General features: G+C 46.2%; 4 protein-coding genes across 5 annotated transcripts; 2 read left to right on the forward strand and 2 right to left on the reverse strand.

Moving 5' to 3' along the window:
- Positions 1-3,899: 3,899 nt before the first annotated feature.
- On the forward strand, positions 3,900-6,550 carry LOC9640549 (GTPase LSG1-1). Of its 2 annotated transcripts, XM_024659674.1 has the most exons (8): positions 3,900-4,135; positions 4,207-4,290; positions 4,351-4,437; positions 4,493-4,586; positions 4,641-4,697; positions 4,766-4,845; positions 4,902-5,830; positions 5,877-6,185. In XM_024659674.1, exons 1-8 carry the CDS (start codon positions 3,921-3,923, stop codon positions 5,888-5,890), a joined length of 1,560 nt encoding a protein of 519 aa, XP_024515442.1. In that variant the 5' UTR covers positions 3,900-3,920; the 3' UTR covers positions 5,891-6,185. The 2 variants fall into 2 exon arrangements, with proteins under 2 accessions (XP_024515442.1, XP_002985785.2); XM_002985739.2 differs by having other exon boundaries at positions 4,902-6,550.
- LOC112340774 (pentatricopeptide repeat-containing protein At4g02750-like) lies at positions 6,222-7,604 on the reverse strand. The gene is made up of 2 exons (XM_024659750.1): positions 6,951-7,604; positions 6,222-6,821 (listed from the first exon to the last, which is right to left on the reverse strand). The coding sequence occupies exons 1-2, from the start codon at positions 7,602-7,604 to the stop codon at positions 6,222-6,224; spliced, it is 1,254 nt and encodes a 417-aa protein (XP_024515518.1).
- Positions 7,605-7,678: 74 nt separating this feature from the next.
- LOC112340753 (pentatricopeptide repeat-containing protein At2g13600-like) lies at positions 7,679-9,842 on the forward strand. Its single transcript, XM_024659675.1, has 2 exons — positions 7,679-9,556; positions 9,617-9,842. Exon 1 carries the CDS (start codon positions 7,700-7,702, stop codon positions 9,476-9,478), a length of 1,779 nt encoding a protein of 592 aa, XP_024515443.1. The 5' UTR covers positions 7,679-7,699; the 3' UTR covers positions 9,479-9,556; positions 9,617-9,842.
- A 742-nt stretch (positions 9,843-10,584) lies between these two features.
- Positions 10,585-16,393, reverse strand: LOC112340775 (LRR receptor-like serine/threonine-protein kinase IOS1). The gene is made up of 10 exons (XM_024659751.1): positions 16,282-16,393; positions 13,785-13,929; positions 13,178-13,693; positions 12,626-13,131; positions 11,585-11,787; positions 11,400-11,532; positions 11,291-11,350; positions 11,053-11,242; positions 10,846-10,978; positions 10,585-10,791 (listed from the first exon to the last, which is right to left on the reverse strand). The coding sequence occupies exons 1-10, from the start codon at positions 16,391-16,393 to the stop codon at positions 10,585-10,587; spliced, it is 2,205 nt and encodes a 734-aa protein (XP_024515519.1).
- Positions 16,394-16,452: the final 59 nt, after the last annotated feature.

The following is a 16,452-nucleotide window of genomic DNA, read 5'->3' on the forward strand; positions in this document are numbered from 1 at the left end:
ACGTGTCAAAGCTCGAGTCGGCTTTTTCCTCCTGTGCAAAATCAATGGATGGCTGGGATTTGCATCGGAGAAAATGCGCTTGGCCTCTTCCGCCTGCTCGAGCACCACTTGCAAATCCGTGAATTGTGTCATCGCGATGATGATGGCCTTCCCAAGCACCTGGCTCCTCTTCTTGCCGGAAGTAGTAGAGTATAGCCAGGGATCTTTATTATCACATTTTCACTAAAAGAAATATCACATTGACCGGTGGTAGATCACGAGTGCCTCTCTGATCCCGTATTCTTCTTCTTGCGCGACGAGCTCTTGTCACCGGATGGATGGAACAATCCTGCCAAGCCGCCGGGTACATTGGATCCAAGTTCAGTCACAGTGCCGGTTACGCTCAATCCAAGCCCGATAGCTCCGCCGGCTACGCTTGATGCAAGCTCGAGAGCTCCGCCAGTTACACTTGATCCAAGCTCGAGAACTCCCCCAGTCACGGCAGTGGTTCCAATCTCGAGAGCCTTCCCAGTGTTCTTGGCGGTCTCCACTACACAAGTGGCGATTACGCTCGATGCTTTGCTAGTGATCGCCATCGCCGTGCCCGCGACACCACCCACAGCTTGCGAGGTTTTTTCACTCACCGCCACAGCAACGTTCTTGACACCGCCAGCGGCATTTGTGACGATGCTGGCGACGTGGGATCCAACGTTTCCAGTGAAGATCTCGAAGAAGTTGCTCAAGTTGATCTTGACGAAGTTGCCGGTCACGATATGGATCATGGCTTCGGCTCCAAATGTTGCGACTTCCAAGAGCCAAGCTAGTGGTGACGACCTTGCAAGCACGAAGACCAGGATCCCATCGATAAAAAGAACCGCCAGGATGCCGAGAGGGACGAGAAGTGGAAGGAAGAGCAGGAAGATTGGTGTACCGATGAGCAGCACAAAGATGGTTACCAGTGCGGCAGTGCCGGCCAGCATTCCTCCAGCACAGACAAAGATGAGTCGATGCAAGGTTGGCTTTTCCTGCTTGATTCGATCCATGGCGCCGTGCAAGTATTTCCAGGTCTTGGCTAGCGCTCGACAAGCTTGCTCGGCCATGAATCACGCAGCAGGGTGATTGTGAAACCAGATCAAAGCTCCGGAAAAGCTTTGGGACTGGTGATCTAGTCTCGGGCATAAGCGACACACTCGGTTTTTGCAGTTTCGGAAGCCGATTGAAAACGTGAAATCGGAACCAAGACAGGAGTTGTTGTTACGCATTTACTCCGTAACGGGTTGCATGGCTTTCGTTTGTGGATGATGCAAGAGATCTTCCAGATGCAAAAGCCAGCGACTGCGAGCAAAGAGACATCAAGCAAAAGATGTCTTCGAGGTGGCGTGTTCCATGTCTTCGTTTTTAAGGTGACTCAGGTAACTTGGTTTAGTCCATGCCCTCTTGTTGGCTTTAACTGATCACTTTTTAAGTTTGTTCAGTTACAAAGACTTACTGTTCTCCCACAGGTGGTGACCTTTGTTTGTCACTTCGAAGAGAGTGCCAATTCCTCCTTTCACGAGATTTTTATTACGTCCAGAAAGTGATTTATTTGGCGATGACTTCTTTGCCGCGTGCATGTTTATTTACATGACAAGTCAGTTTCGGTTTTATCTCAGCTCAACCAGGTTAGTTGACATAAATCTCCGGTCAAAGGTCTCAAACAGGATTTTTGAGCCTTTGGTATCCAATGGACGACAAGTACATTATAACAGGAGTTGAAGCCTCCATAAGGTTTTTCAATCAGTTATAAGTCTCTTTTTTGACGTTGCCAGTGCATGGAACTTGGATAGGAACAAGCTTAATTTTGGGACTCCAAGAGATGGAAATATATATCTAAGAGCTTACAACAATCTTTCAAGAAATCTAGTTTTTCTCCAAGTTTCAGAAAGCTTGCTTTCCCAAGGCTTGTAAAAGTCGAGCGTGTCCTCTCTACATCCAGCTCTCGAGCTTCTCTCTGTGCAGCTCCTCGAAGGAGAAATCCTCGGCGACCGGTGGAAACAGGCCATCCCTGCTGGGTCTCGATTTGGTCTCCCAGCCGAGAATCCCTGTGAATGCCTCATGAACATCGTAAAGCACGGACTGACGGGTTGTTGGAACTTCCCTGCAATGCCCAATATACTTCTTGTAAGCACACCACATAGGTGTGTCTGGAGGCTTTGAAATGTCATAGTCTTCCGGCCGCATGTGAATAAGCTTGCACTTCCGCTCCCTGAGTTCCACAAGACAAAAAACAGTCGAGATCATCTGCAGCTTTGGAATCCGATCACGTACCACAAGCTGTCATGAGTGTAGCATCTCAAGGTCTGTTCGATCAGAGATGGGATTCGCTCCTTTGAGAAGCCACCACCCAACACCTGCGTGATGCAGACACGAAGATGATGTAAGCGCACACTCACAGTAAAGCATGAAGAATTCACTACCTCCTCCTCCTCCTGCTCTGCAACATCGTGCGTACCGAGCCGGCCATCTAAACAAGCTCTCAGAGTTTGAGAAAGATAAAAAAGGAGGCAACAACTTACACGTCAAGTCGTGGTCGTAATAGATTCGGAGGTCATAGCGTCCAAGCCAGATGCGAGCGTGCTGCATACAGGTCCCAATGGCGTGGTGGTGCGGCAGCACAGACAAGGGTGGCCTCTCTGCAACAAGCGATCTCAGAAGTTTGCTGTTCTCGATACCTTGGAGCAGCAGGACAAGTTCCTTGACCAGCAGGGGCATAGAGGGCATTTCATCGGGAAACCTACGCCGCAGAGGTGGCTTGAGCGGATGTCGAGCAAGCTGCGCATAAGCCCGTCGAACTCCGTCGTGTGCATGTGGAGTCGACAGCATGTTCCACCCCTGTTGTCGCAAGTCAAAAGAATGAGAACCGGGAAAGTTGGAAACCAGTGTTGTTACCAGCCTGTCCACCGGGAGTGTGAGAAAGAAGTCGGCCTTGAGAATCTTGGAAACCAAGCCAAAGAGCTTTGGGACAGCTGCAACGCCATAACGGGAGGGCTTTTGTGTGTTCCCTGACTCTGGTTTACTCGTCACCTTTTCGCGCCCTGCAAGTAGAACCGGTGAGACACCAGAGCAACAGATGGTTTCTTACATCTGAATTCCCCATTGGAAGGCATCCGATAGGGGGGTGGAGCAGAGAAATTCATACCGATAGTGTTGCGTGCCGGTATCTCGGAACTCACTGCCATTCAAACCAAGAAACACATGAAAAAGAAAAGAAAGAGCATGAACTTTGTAGGACAAAAACAAACCTTGGATGTTTCTGTTTTCGCAAAACTTTGTCCAAAGTAGCTCCAAGTGCTCGCTCACCTCCTCATCTTGCTTAGCTGCGTCCAGGGACGAAAGCCTCTGGATTCCAGCTGACGAGAGCAGCTCCTGGCGGGCGAAATCAACCATGCAATCCAGCTGCGCTGCGCCACCCTCCCATCCCAGCGTCGCAGCGCACGCACTCCTCTCGGCACTAGAGGCGCAGAGGCGAGCAATGTAGCAAACTGCAAGCACCAGGGACAGCGTCTCGTCCACCTCGGCGGAGTCCCAGCTTTGCAGCATGTATTCCATGCACCGAGCTTCATGCACGTCCAGCGCCGCGGCCTCCTCCTGGTTGGGGCGGGCAGACTTTGCGACAAACTCGGACACCGTGAGGAGCTTTGCAGCGCTCTCTCTGCATCGTGTGAGAGCTTGATGCAAGTCTCCTTGTTCGTGGCGGCGACCTAGCTGGGTGGCAAGCGATGATAGATTCCTACGAAGAACTCGACTGCCCAACCTGGAAAGCATCTCGTGACCTCACAAAGGGCTCCCCAAGATGTGATCTTCCTTTCAATGAAAGTCTTGCAGAGACCACGCCAAAATATTTTGCTTTGAGTGGTAAAACCCTAGCTATAGCTATACCAGAGATTAGGGTTCTTGCGGCAATGGGGGGGAAGAAGGGGAGCCAGGTGCTTGGCAAGGCGCTGATCAAGCGGCGGAACGCGGACAAGCAGCACCATCATCATCGCGATGACAAGGCTGGAGCGTCGGCGCTGCAATCTGTGATGGAATTCACGGATTTGCAAGTGGTGCTCGAGCAGGCGGAAGAGGCCGAGCGCATTTTCTCCGATGCAAATCCGCCGCCCCAGCTTGTGTCAAGGTGAGTGCCATACATTTTTTTTTTCCTTTCTAAGCTCGAAGTAACTTGTGGCTCTCGCTCGAATTTCCCAGAGAAGAGAGCTCCAGCGCGAGCTACGATGAGGATAAGCGGAGAGAGGAGGTCGAGAACGAGTCCAGTCTCACTGTTCCTCGCAGGTTTGTACGCAGGTTTTTTTCCCTAGAGTTTGGAAGATTGGTCTTTCTCGTCTTGTGTAGGCCGAAATGGCACAAGAAGATGACCGTGGAGGAGCTTGACACCCAGGAAAGGCAAGCGTTTCTAGAATGGCGTCGGAACCTTGCAAGGTATGCTCACTGCAGCACAAAAACGATTTCTTTTTCTAAGATGATGGTGATCTAGGCTGGAGGAGAACGAGAAGCTGGTTATCACTCCGTTTGAGAAAAATCTCGAGGTGTGGAGACAATTATGGCGTGTGATCGAACGATGCGACCTGGTAACTTGTGGTGATATGGGTAAGCTTCAAGCATAAATCTCGGTCCTTTTGTAGGTCGTAATGGTGGTGGATGCTAGAAACCCACTATTTTATCGTTGTCCAGACCTGGAGGTAACTTGGAATGCAAGAAAAACTTCGAGTGCTTCTTTGCAAGGAAAACTTATGTTCGTGATTTACAGGCTTACGTCAAGGAGATTGATGAAAACAAGACAACGCTGTTGCTCTTGAATAAATCTGATCTACTGCCCGTCGCAATAAGGTGTGCATTCAGTTCTGTTTCAAAACAAACTCTTAGGCTTGCTTATTTTCTTCCAGAAAAAAATGGGCAAGCTACTTTGACGAGCTGGGACTGGATTATATCTTCTGGTCTGCGAAAAGCGCTACAGCAAAACTTGAAGGCAAGGACGATGACCAGGACCTCGATGAAGCAGACGATGGTGATGTTCCGGTTCTAGGCAGGGAAGAACTTCTAGCCTCATTACAAGTTCGAGCCGAGGGTATCCGCCAGAGACGAAGCGCGGGACAGGAGGAGAAAGCCGACTCGAGCTTTGACACGTCTTCGTCGGTGATGGATACGGAGAAGCGAGTTGCAGTCGGGTTTGTGGGGTATCCAAACGTTGGAAAGAGCTCTACGATCAACGTTTTGGTAGGAGAGAAGCGCACAGGTGTGACTTCAACGCCTGGAAAGACGAAGCATTTCCAAACTTTGATTATCAACGACAGGCTGATGCTCTGCGACTGTCCGGGATTGGTTTTTCCTTCCTTTACGAGCTCCAAGGCCGACATGGTTGCTGCTGGCGTCCTACCAGTTGATAAGATGACAGACTACAGGGGTCCGATTCAGGTTATCGCGAATCAAATCCCACGGAGGCAGCTGGAAGAGACTTACGGCTTGCTACTGCCGAAGCCAAAGCCGTACGAGGATCAAAACAGGCCTCCTACCGCTGCCGAGCTTCTCAAGTCCTACGCTCAGTCGCGCGGCTATGTAGCTTCGAGAGGTCTTCCAGACGAGACACGATCTGCTCGGCAGATGCTCAAGGACTACCTCAATGGTAAGCTTTTATACTGCCATACTCCGCCGGACGACGACACCACAAGCGACGATGAAAGCAACGACGATGATGAAGAAGCTGTTGATGAGGGTGGTGTTCACAGTGACGATGTTGACGATCTCTCAGGAGAAGAGGACGAAGAATACGAAGAAAGAGAAGAGGAAGAGGAAGAAGGATCGAAAACAACTACAGGTACTGGTGAATCCAATCTCAAAGCTCGACTGGATGGAATTTTCAGGGACGTCGACTTGAACGCTAGCAAGAGCCAGGGAGCCAAGGCTGTGAAGCCGAAGAAGGCCCTTCACAAGATGCAGAAGAAAGCTCCCAGGAAGAAAGACCGCTCGTGGAGAGTGAAAGACGACGAGAGCGACGGCATGGCTCGCGTAAAAGGGATATCAGTCTCCGTGAGCTATGGAGCAGCTCGCTAGCTTGCTACATCCAGTCGCAGCAAGTCCATCAAGATGGTGCTGGCCAGATACGAAGCAAATGATCCAAAGTTTCGCTTCGCTGTGTCTCGCGCCATGGAATGAAACACAAGCTTTGTGTAGCCTTCGTGAGATCTTGGAGAGAGCTGGATGTAGAGCTACACAGCATCCTCGTCCGTGGCCGAGAGTCCCAGCAAGTTCATCAAGTGAAAACTCCGTCCATGGTGCTGGCCGAAGATCGAAGAAAAGGATCCAAAGTTTTGTTCGGGCATTCTCTCCAGAAGCTTTTCGGCCTCCTCGAGCTCCCCGTTCGTGACAAACGCTCCAAGCAAGGCGTTCCAGGCAACAACAGTGCGTTCTTCCATGGTGTCAAACAGCCTCTTTGCGTGGTGCGTCTGGCCGTTTCGTCCAAACGCAGCCACCATAGCCGTGCTCGAGATGGTGTTAAACTCCGGCATGGAATCAAACAGAATCTTTGCTGCTTCAATGTACCCCTTGCCGCTGTAAGCTTGCAGCATGAGAGTATATGCCGCTAAGTTCCTCTGTGGCATGGAATCAAATAGTTCTTTTACTCCGTACATATGCCCATTCCGGGCATATGCTCCTAAAAGCACGTTCCACGACACCACGTCCGTTTGAGGCATCAAATCGAATGTCCGTTTTGCCCCGTACATGTGACCGGACATGGAATATGCCGTCAGCATGGTGCTCCACGACACAACGGTACGCTCGCACATTCCGTCAAACACGATCTTCGCCTCTTCCAGATGCCCACTTCGGGCATATGCTGCCAGCATGGCATTCCACGTGAGCACATTATGCTCCACGGCGCTTTCAAAGCACCGACGTGCATCTTCTACGCGGCCGCGCTCCCCAAAAGCGCTTACCATGGTCGTCCACGTCACCACGTTCCACGAGGGCATCCTGGTGAATAGAGTCTTAATGTCTTCCAGATGCCCGACTTGGGAATATCCTGACAAGAGAGCATTCCAAGATACTAAGTCTCTATTGGGCATATAATCGAATATTTGCTTGGCTTGGCATATACGAAGCTCTTGAGAGTAGGATGTGAGGAGTGTGTTCCACGAGAAGAGATCTGGGTCGGGAATTAGGTCAAAAATCTCTTGTGCGTCTTGCAAATGCCCGCGCGTGGCATAGGCGCGGAGCATCGTCGTCCAGGAGACCTTGTCCTTGCAGGGATTGCGATCGAAGACCTCCTTGGCGCCGGCGAGATCGTCGTTGCGCGCGTGGGCGCCCAGCAAAATATTCCACGAGAAATCGTTTGGATCCGGCATGGCATCGAAGACGCCGCGTGCGTCGTGGAGCGCGCCGCAGCTGCCATACATTTGGATGAGGAGATTGGCCAGGAATTTGTCCCCGGCGTGATCGCTCTCCAGGATCCGAGCGTGGAGTGATCTCCCCAGTGCTAGACTCCTGCAAGATCTCACCGCCGCTATGAGGAGTTCGCGGCTCTCGATCCAGGAGGGATCGCCATCGCGTCGATTGGCGATCTTGAGAGGCTGGCAAGTGCTCGCGCTCATCTCTCTCGCTGGATTTCTCTCACATTTCCTTGGAATTTTTCTAGGGTTCTAAGGCCTGGGGGTTTAGGGTTTTACGCGAGGTCTCGCGCCGCCCAATGTGGAACGCGATCCTACGTCTCCACTCCCGGACCAGACCGAGAAGAAGCTCGCGCCTCGCCAGGTACATTTCCTACACACCGATCCTCCGCAAGGAAGAGAACCTCCAGCAGGCCTATGCGGATCTCATCCGCTACTTCACCTTCACGCGCGATCTCGAGTACGCGCGCAAGCTCCACGGCAAGATCGTCGACCGGGGGCTGGGAAAGGATCGCTACTTGCTCAATCTCATCACCGAGATGTATGGCAAATGCGGGAGCTTCGACGAGGCAAAGCAGGTGTTTGACAGGATGGCGATCCGGGACCAGATGTCCTGGGCAGCGATGATCACTGCCGGGGCCGAGAGTGATGATCGCTACGAAGAAGGCCTCGACTACTACCGCCGGATGCTGCTCGAGGGTGGCATGCTTCCCGACGCTCACATCCTCAGCTCCGTGCTGTGCTGCGTGGAGACGCTCCCGGAGGCCAGGAAGATCCACGACCAGGTGGTCTCCTCCGGCTTGTACGTGGACGTGGTGGTGATGACCGGGCTCATCAACGCGTACCGGCGGTGTGGCAGGCTCGATCTCGCGGGAGAAGTTTTCGACCGGGTAGAGTTCAAGGATATGGTCCTGTGGACGTCGATGCTCTCAGCTTACTCCCACTCCACCGACGAGGCCGTGGAGGGCTTGAGGATCTTCTGGAAGATGGAGCTCGAGGGGATCCGGCCGGACAAAGTTACGTTCACCAGTCTCATCACTGCCACCGGGAATGCTCTGTGCGGCTGCTACGCCAAGCTCGTCGACGAGAGGGTCTGCGCGCACGGGCTCGAGAAGGACGTGACGATAGCCTCCGCGATGCTCTACATGCACGGGAAGAGTGGCAACTTGGAGGAAGCGAGGAAAGTTTTCGAGTCCATGGCGGAGAAGAACCTCGTAACTTGGAACTCGATGATCGCCGCGTGCTCCTTCTACGGACAAAGCCGCGACGCTCTCCAGCTCTTCCGGACGATGGACCATGAAGGCGTGGTGCCCGATCACATCACCTTTGCGAGCGTCCTCGACGCTTGCGCGGATATGGCAGCGGCCTCGGCCGGGAGGGCCGTCCACGATCGCGTCCTCGCGGCCGGACTCCAGGCGGACCAAGTGATCGTAAGCGCGCTTCTCAATCTCTACGGGAAGTGTGGCAAGGTGGGCGATGCGAGGAAGATCTTCGACGAGTGCTGGAAGAACCTCTCGTGCTGGAACTCGATGCTGACGGCGTATGCTCAGAACGGGCATATCAGGGAGACGCTGGCGCTCTTCCTGGATATGTGCCATCAAGGGGTGGTGCCGGACGAGATAACTTTCACGGTGCTGGTCGCCGGTTGTGGGCATGCTGGCAAGGTGGACGCTGGCCGGGACGTGTTCCGGCTGTTCCAGGACGACTACCAGGTTGAGGCATTGGTGGATCACTACGGTTGCATGGTAGACGTGTTGGGACGCAATGGGAAGCTACAGGAAGCCGAGGAGCTCATCGAGAGCATGCCGTTCTATCCGGATCTCGTGGCCTGGACGGCAGTTCTTCGGGCTTGCAAGAACGCGAAGGACGTGAAGAGAGGGTCCCGCTTGGCGCGAGCGGCTCTAGAGACGTATCCAGAGAAGTCGGGGCCGTATGTTATGCTGAGCCAGATCGAGGCTGAGATCCAGGAGCTGGAGAACAAAGTGGCCAAGAAGAATGGCTGTGAAGAGGAGAAGAAGGCGAACAGTTTCTTCGATTGTTTGCAACCGGCAGTTCTGTGTGCTTGCGCTAATCGTTAGCCGTGGAAGAGCTTGGAGATTTGGAAGGAGATCCAGAGTCCCCATATCTTCCTTGTGATGGACTTTGCCAAGCTCTTGGTACGTACAACTTTTCCACAGATCGTGTAGCTTTTCCTCACTGTTTTTTCTTCTTCTTAGGCTATCTTGTGAGCTAAAAGTCTTTTGAGCGGTACAAGCTTCATGTCTTTTTAAGCTTTCTAGGCATAAAAAGGACTCTCAAACAATGAAAGAGCTAAGATTGTGACTGTGAAATATGCAACAAGCGAAGACAATGAAGCAAAGTAGCCAAAAGACAGGAAACTTCCTTTTACTTCATTCTCAATACACTCGTGCAATGGCCTCATAGATTCTTGCATCTATTGCATCTTGAGTCTCCGCCGGGATAGACGCCAATTGTGTCCGAAAAGCAAATTGATAGACTTGTGATAACGTTCCCGGACACCTAGAACAGACAAAAAATGAGAGAGTGTAGAAAGAATGAATCATAACTTCTCCACATTGGCAAACATATGCTGGTTCCTCTTGATATCACAGAGAGGGTTACTTCACGCTGATCATGAGTCCCAAGGATCTTGGCGATGTTTTCTCATGATTTCTACGCACGTACTGTTCCTATGTCCACCGTCCGAATGCAGCAGAGTTTTCACGCATTTCTTCACGCGATACCATCCATGACAATGAGGCACTAGCTATTAGCCTTAAAATAACAATTTGTATTTAAAATTAAGCCTTGAATTAGAGAAAAGTTTAACAGTAAAAATCACGATGGATAAATATAGAATATACTTAGATATTCTAGGTATATTTTTACATTAAAGCAAGCTAAATAATTTTCTTTTGCTTAATAGTAATTTTATTCATGTTTAGAATTATTTATTAATTGATCATAATTATAAATATATTTATAGTTTATAAACACTAGATTAATCTCATTTCACGTTAGATGGTAAAATATCACAGAATATCCATTCTAGGTATACTTAAGCAAACCAAAACTATTTTCTGAAATAATATTTAATAAAAATTTACTAATTAAATAAAAATTATTTGATTTCAGCATTTGATAAACTTTCCAGGTATCTTCCTCTGCTGAAAGTTTCCATGGATCATGTGAGAAAGATCCCTTCCTCCTCAAGTTGGATGGTCTCTTTCAGCTCATTTACCACAGTGTTCATGTTAGGCCTCCTCTCAGATCGATGCTCCACACAGTTCATTGCAAGCTCCAAAACTTTCCATGCTACTTGCTCTTTATAGCCTAATAACTTGGGATCTATTATATTTTGTAGGTTGCCTTTCTCAAGTTCTTTGCATGCCTGGAGGAAGCAAAACTACTATTAGAAGCTAAAGATTTGAAAGAGTGTTTTTACCCATTTTGAAAGAACAACTTGTTCCTCTGGAAGTGTTAGATTGATAGGTTCACGGCCACAAATAATTTCAAACAGTACCACTCCAAAGCTGTACACATCTGATTTCTCTGTGAGTCTGCTGTAGGAATGGTACCTGAGAAACCATTCATAAATCGATCATAACGATGGTTTGAACCTGAATAGATAAAAAAGATTTTTTTTTCTCACTCTGGATCGAGATATCCTGGAGTCCCTTTGACAATAGTTGAGACATGAGATGTGTTGTTCTTGTCATAAAGCTTGGAAAGCCCAAAGTCAGTGACTTTGGCAACCATAGCAGAACTTAAGAGTATGTTGGTTGTTTTGATGTCACGATGGATTATATGAAGATTGCAAGACGTATGCAAATACTCCAGTCCTACAAAATTCACTGCTGAGAGTCACTATACAAACTCATCTCATTTACCTTGAGCAGCGTCTAAAGCAATTTGCAGCCGAGATTTCCAGCTTAAAGTTGGACAGCTTGTACCTATATGACACATCAAAGAGAAACAAATGGATCAAAAGAAGATATCGCTTACCATACAAGTGCTTTTTTAAAGTTCCATTTGACAAAAACTCATAGAGCAGTATAAGCTTCGATCCATGGTCACAGTAGCCAAGAAAAGAGACCAAGTTCCTATGATGTACTACTGATAGAATATCAATCTGCCGGGAAGATACAATCAGTTTGGTATTCATGCTTGACGATCAAACGCACCTCCGTGTTAAACTCTTGATATCCTTGCTTTGAGGTGCTTGACAAGACCTTAACAGCAACTTCCACACCATTGGAAAGGCAGCCATAGTACACTGGTCCAAAGCTTCCTTCGCCTAGAACTCGCTTGAAGTTGTTTGTGGCCTCGACAACAGCTTTATAACTAAAGATTTTGGTGTTGGAGTTTGGAGACTTTGGAGCCAGGCCTGGGAGATGAAATTCAAGCTATAAACACAAGGCTTAGACCTTTCAACTTACCTGGACTCTTGGTATCTTTGTTATCTTTCTCCTGTGTTCCGATGGTTGGGCTGTTATCTGCTGTTTTTCTACGGGACATAAAATACACGACGAGTCCAGTTGCAAGTAGTATCACGGCTATGCATGGAACCGCTACTCCAATTAGAAGTGTTGTATTTTTTTTCTTCTTTGTGTGGCATAACTTAAAAGTAGTGCTGCGGGAAGTAAAACGATAGATAAATTTCAAGAGAGAAATTCGTATACTAACTTGAAATGCATTTCTGGTGGTACGCAATCCAAACTGTTGTTTTGTAATGATCTGTAACATAGTGACTATAAGGACTATTTTATTATATGCAGTACTCACAAAACCGTGAGGTTTTTCAAAGAGCTAAAGTCTGGAACTGGCCCTGTCAATGCGTTGTTATCCAAATATCTGAAGAACTAAAGATGAGAAAAACAAAGAATTGCTAAAGAACTTTCCATACATTTTTGTTAGATGCGATAGGTTCATGATGGACCGTGATATGTTACCACTTAGCCGCTGATTGGACAAGTTCCTGCAGTGCAGAGCTCTTAAGTTTTTCGTATGATAGATCTAGATACGTATCCCCTTACAGCTCTGTAATTCTCGCTGGGATTTGAGCTACATCGCAAGTGATCCACCGCCAAGTGTAGGGAAGTGGCAAGCAAGGATCTCCCGACCATCCAGTGATGTTAAATTCGTTCATCACATTGCGAATCGCTACCACTGTCCAGAAAAAGGGGGAAAAACGAGACTTTTATAACATAAATTATGCTAAATACCATCGTCGGGTTCTGTCCCTGGAAGGAGACCACCTTTGTACTCGAAGAGCTCGGCGGCATTGAGGATTGGACCCAGCGTAGAGTTTGGCGTGGGGTTAAGAAAGAAGCGCGTTGGATCTGAAAGCTTCAGTGGAGCCTCGAGATACATTTGTATTGAAGTGAGTGGAGCCTGGGTGTGCTCCTCGATGTTGATGATCGTCTTAACCTCGGGAATTTCAAGAGAGCTGGTGTTGAAACGGAGCGTGAACTCTCTCGTGTCATTCCCCAGAGCAAAAAACTCCGCAAAGTAAAAGTTGACGTAGTACCTCGTCGCATCAAGCGTGGCTGGAAACTCGAAGACCATCTCGGAATTAGAAACGATCGCGGACCTCATCACCGCGGTGGGAGGCTTGTTCAAAGTTCTCCCCACGGAAACAGTCGAGTTAGTGCTAATCCGCCTGTAGCTTCCCATGTTTTTGAAGCCCTTGTCAGCTCTCCATATTCGATCATATTCATCCCAAGGATACCTGTTCAAAGATATGAACGCATGAGGAGTTTCTTACCATACTTTACCTGATATCTTCATCCAAAGTTGCTCCAAGATTGATCCTTCTCCACAGGACCAAGACCTCACTATAATCCGAGACACTTCCACTCATCCCAGGAGCCAGCCTTCTAAGCTCGATTGCGGAGATGAATGGGATATTTGCCGGTGAATTCGAGCGGGTTCCAAGGCATAGATCTAACGTCGAGTTTGTGGCTTTCACCACAAACTCGAAATACCACCGTGATTGGCTATCCAGGCTCGCGTTCGCCAGAGTGTTAGCACCAATTGCAATTTCAAACTCAACTATAGTTGACTCCAGCCCGTCGTAGTTTCCGTAGTCGAACCGCGGCCTCACGATGTAGCTCTCATCCACGACGACTGGCAAAGCGTAGCAGTGCTTCCGGGAGGTGTCGCTAAAGTAGCGAAGACGCTGAAAAATTAGATCCGAGCCTTGTTTCAAAGGGCTTGCAATGGAGGTTTTCACTCCGGTGGTGATGTATTTGTCGTCGGGTATCCATTTGATACCATTGTCATCCGTGTGGCTGTCGAAAGCTCCACAGTCGAGGCTCAAAAACCCTGGACAAAATCGATAGAGTACTTATATAAGCGTTTGGATCGTGAAAATGCTATTGCCTGGTTGAGCTGAAACAGAAGTCTGTCCTGCGAGGATCAAGCCACACGTGAAAAGGAGGAGATGCCACATTTTCCGCTTGAAACTCGGGCCTATTTTGCCAAAGAATTAAGTGCTGATAGTCAAACGAGAGCGTTGCGGCTTGGTCTGTATAAAGACCAAGCAAACGATAACGCATGTATAAGAATCAGCAGGATTTTTCACGATCTCAGGCAAGAGGGGAGACTTTGGATTTGTCAATGGCAAACCATGCAAATATTCAATGGAAGATATTTTCTTGCAAATGCTGTAAGAATCTCTAGACGATGCTTTACACCAAGTCTGTTAAATAACAAAAATCATTGAAGTTATTATGTTTTTACTTTCATAAAAAGACTATTCAAAATTAAATATACCTATATTTTATTTCTAATAAATAATTTTTTACACTGTGAATGGCTAGATTTTTATGAATTTATAGTATGAAAAAAGTTTAATAAAAATTTAGAAGTAATAAATATATAAACAAAGCTTACAACTTGTCCAATGACAATCTTTTTTTATTACTTTTTATTTTTTTTCTCTTTCAAAATGGAGAGAGTTTCATAATAGAAAATTCACTTTTGAGTGACTACAATCTCTTACATTATGGATTTCACAATTAATTGTGTTTCTAAGAATAAAAAACTAAAATTAAAATAATTTCTTTAATATTTTTGCAACATTAAAAGGCATTTTAACACTAGGTCAGCTATGATTAAAGTTGTTAATATCTATTTTTTTGTAGTTCCTTAATTTTTATAGAAACTATGATTAATAAAACTGATATTTATAATATTATTATAAGCTTAATTCTTATTTATTATGTTTTCTTGATAAAAATTATGTTATAAATATAAAAATTACGAAAAATAATATTTTATTTAGTTCAGAAAATCAATTTACACATAACTTTAAAATTTTAATATATAGTTCTAGAAATTATTTATATTTATAGAATTGTTGGGAATTACATTGATTTGAGAAATGATCCAAGCTAAATTTTTATCAATATCATCAACAGGAGAAAGTGGGGTATATTTTCTTCCTTTTCTTCCCTTTTCTCCTCTTTAGGTGGTTCTTTCCTTCTAGACTTTCAACTTTTGAGAGAATGGCTAAATGTTCATCTTAATAGTAGTATCAAAGCATATTAATATGGATATGGGGAAAGATAGGAATCAAGTTTATCTATACCAGATGTATTTGAGTTGTGGGAAATGAAGGCAAAAGGGAGAAGGTCCTAAACCTAAATCTTAAAAAAAGGGTGGCTACATTGGTTATGATGTATATAACGAACATGTTATGGCTTGAGATTAATGTAGATCAAGGGTTTTAGGTAGGAAAAGCTACCACCTTTATAAAAAGGCCTCCAAATGTATAATAAGGATAATGGGTTGGATACTGTATGAGACACTATTTACTAGGGTATCACTCTTTGAAGGATGACATTTAAGCTACCAATTGGCTCATATTAAGTTTTTGGGACTTGAGTCATACTTCTCCTTATGGGGGACAACACCTCAGCTACCTAAATAGATGTGGTTAATCCCATCCACAACACTTTACTTATATATAGTTCCTCCACTAACAGACTTGTCTTTTATGCCAAATTGCTCCAAAAGATATAAAAGAAGGGAAATGTTTTGATTGTCGAGGAGATTGTTTCCGGGACACAAATGAATGTATATAAAAGTTCTAAACTCAGAGTTTTTCTTATAAGTTTTCATATAAAACATATGTAGCAACTGTATTTTCTTTCTTAAAAAATTATAGTATCATACATATTTTTTAATCAGAAAACTTTTTTTGAATAAAGTTTTAGCTTATAAAATTGTGTGTTACAGTTTTATCATTTTGTATAGATCTCAATAAAGGCCCAATTTTCTTTTTATATTGTAAAGTATACAATGAGAATAGACATTAACAAGTTATAATCTCCTCAAACCCTTCTATAGCTATTACAAAATGTTCATTTTTAAAAAAATTATAAAATTTTTAAGCTTTCTGAATTATATAAAAGTAATGCTAAGAAGTGATGACTAATTAGAGCTAAATATTGTCATTCTCTCTAGACCCCTTTATAGTAGGAAAATCACAACCGTCGATTTCATATATAAAAGTGTAACACAATTTTTTAATGGTCTTTAGTTAGGTAGAACTGCGAGAGAGCATCGCGGCCTGGCCTGTACAAAGACCAAGCAAACGATAGAATCAGCAGGATTTTTCACGATCTCAGGTGTCTATGGCAATCCATCTGCAAATGTTCAATGGAAGTTTCTCGCAAATGCCGTCCTAAACGATGCTTTACACCGAGTCATGCAGATTCAACACCCGGCTATTTATAATCCAAATTTATTCTCTTATGTTGCCATTAGGATCAACCTTAGGCTTTTACGGCCCAAGGAACAGGATAATGGTACACAATTCTGGAGAAAAAATGGATGCCGTGCCATCAAATATCTACAAAATTACTAAACTTACTTGCGTCATTGGAAATAATCGAGTTGCAGCGCCACAGCCAATCATGAAAAGCACGCGAACTTGATGCCATAAGAATGCGTTTCCTCCATAGTGCATATTTCCAGGACACCATCCTAGAACTCATAAATCTGAAAGATCTCGAATAAGTGAGCTTACGGGGTTTATTTCATC

This window comes from Selaginella moellendorffii, unplaced genomic scaffold (assembly GCF_000143415.4).
Source record: "Selaginella moellendorffii unplaced genomic scaffold, v1.0 SELMOscaffold_70, whole genome shotgun sequence".
In the NCBI taxonomy this organism is placed as follows: Eukaryota; Viridiplantae; Streptophyta; class Lycopodiopsida; order Selaginellales; family Selaginellaceae; genus Selaginella; species Selaginella moellendorffii.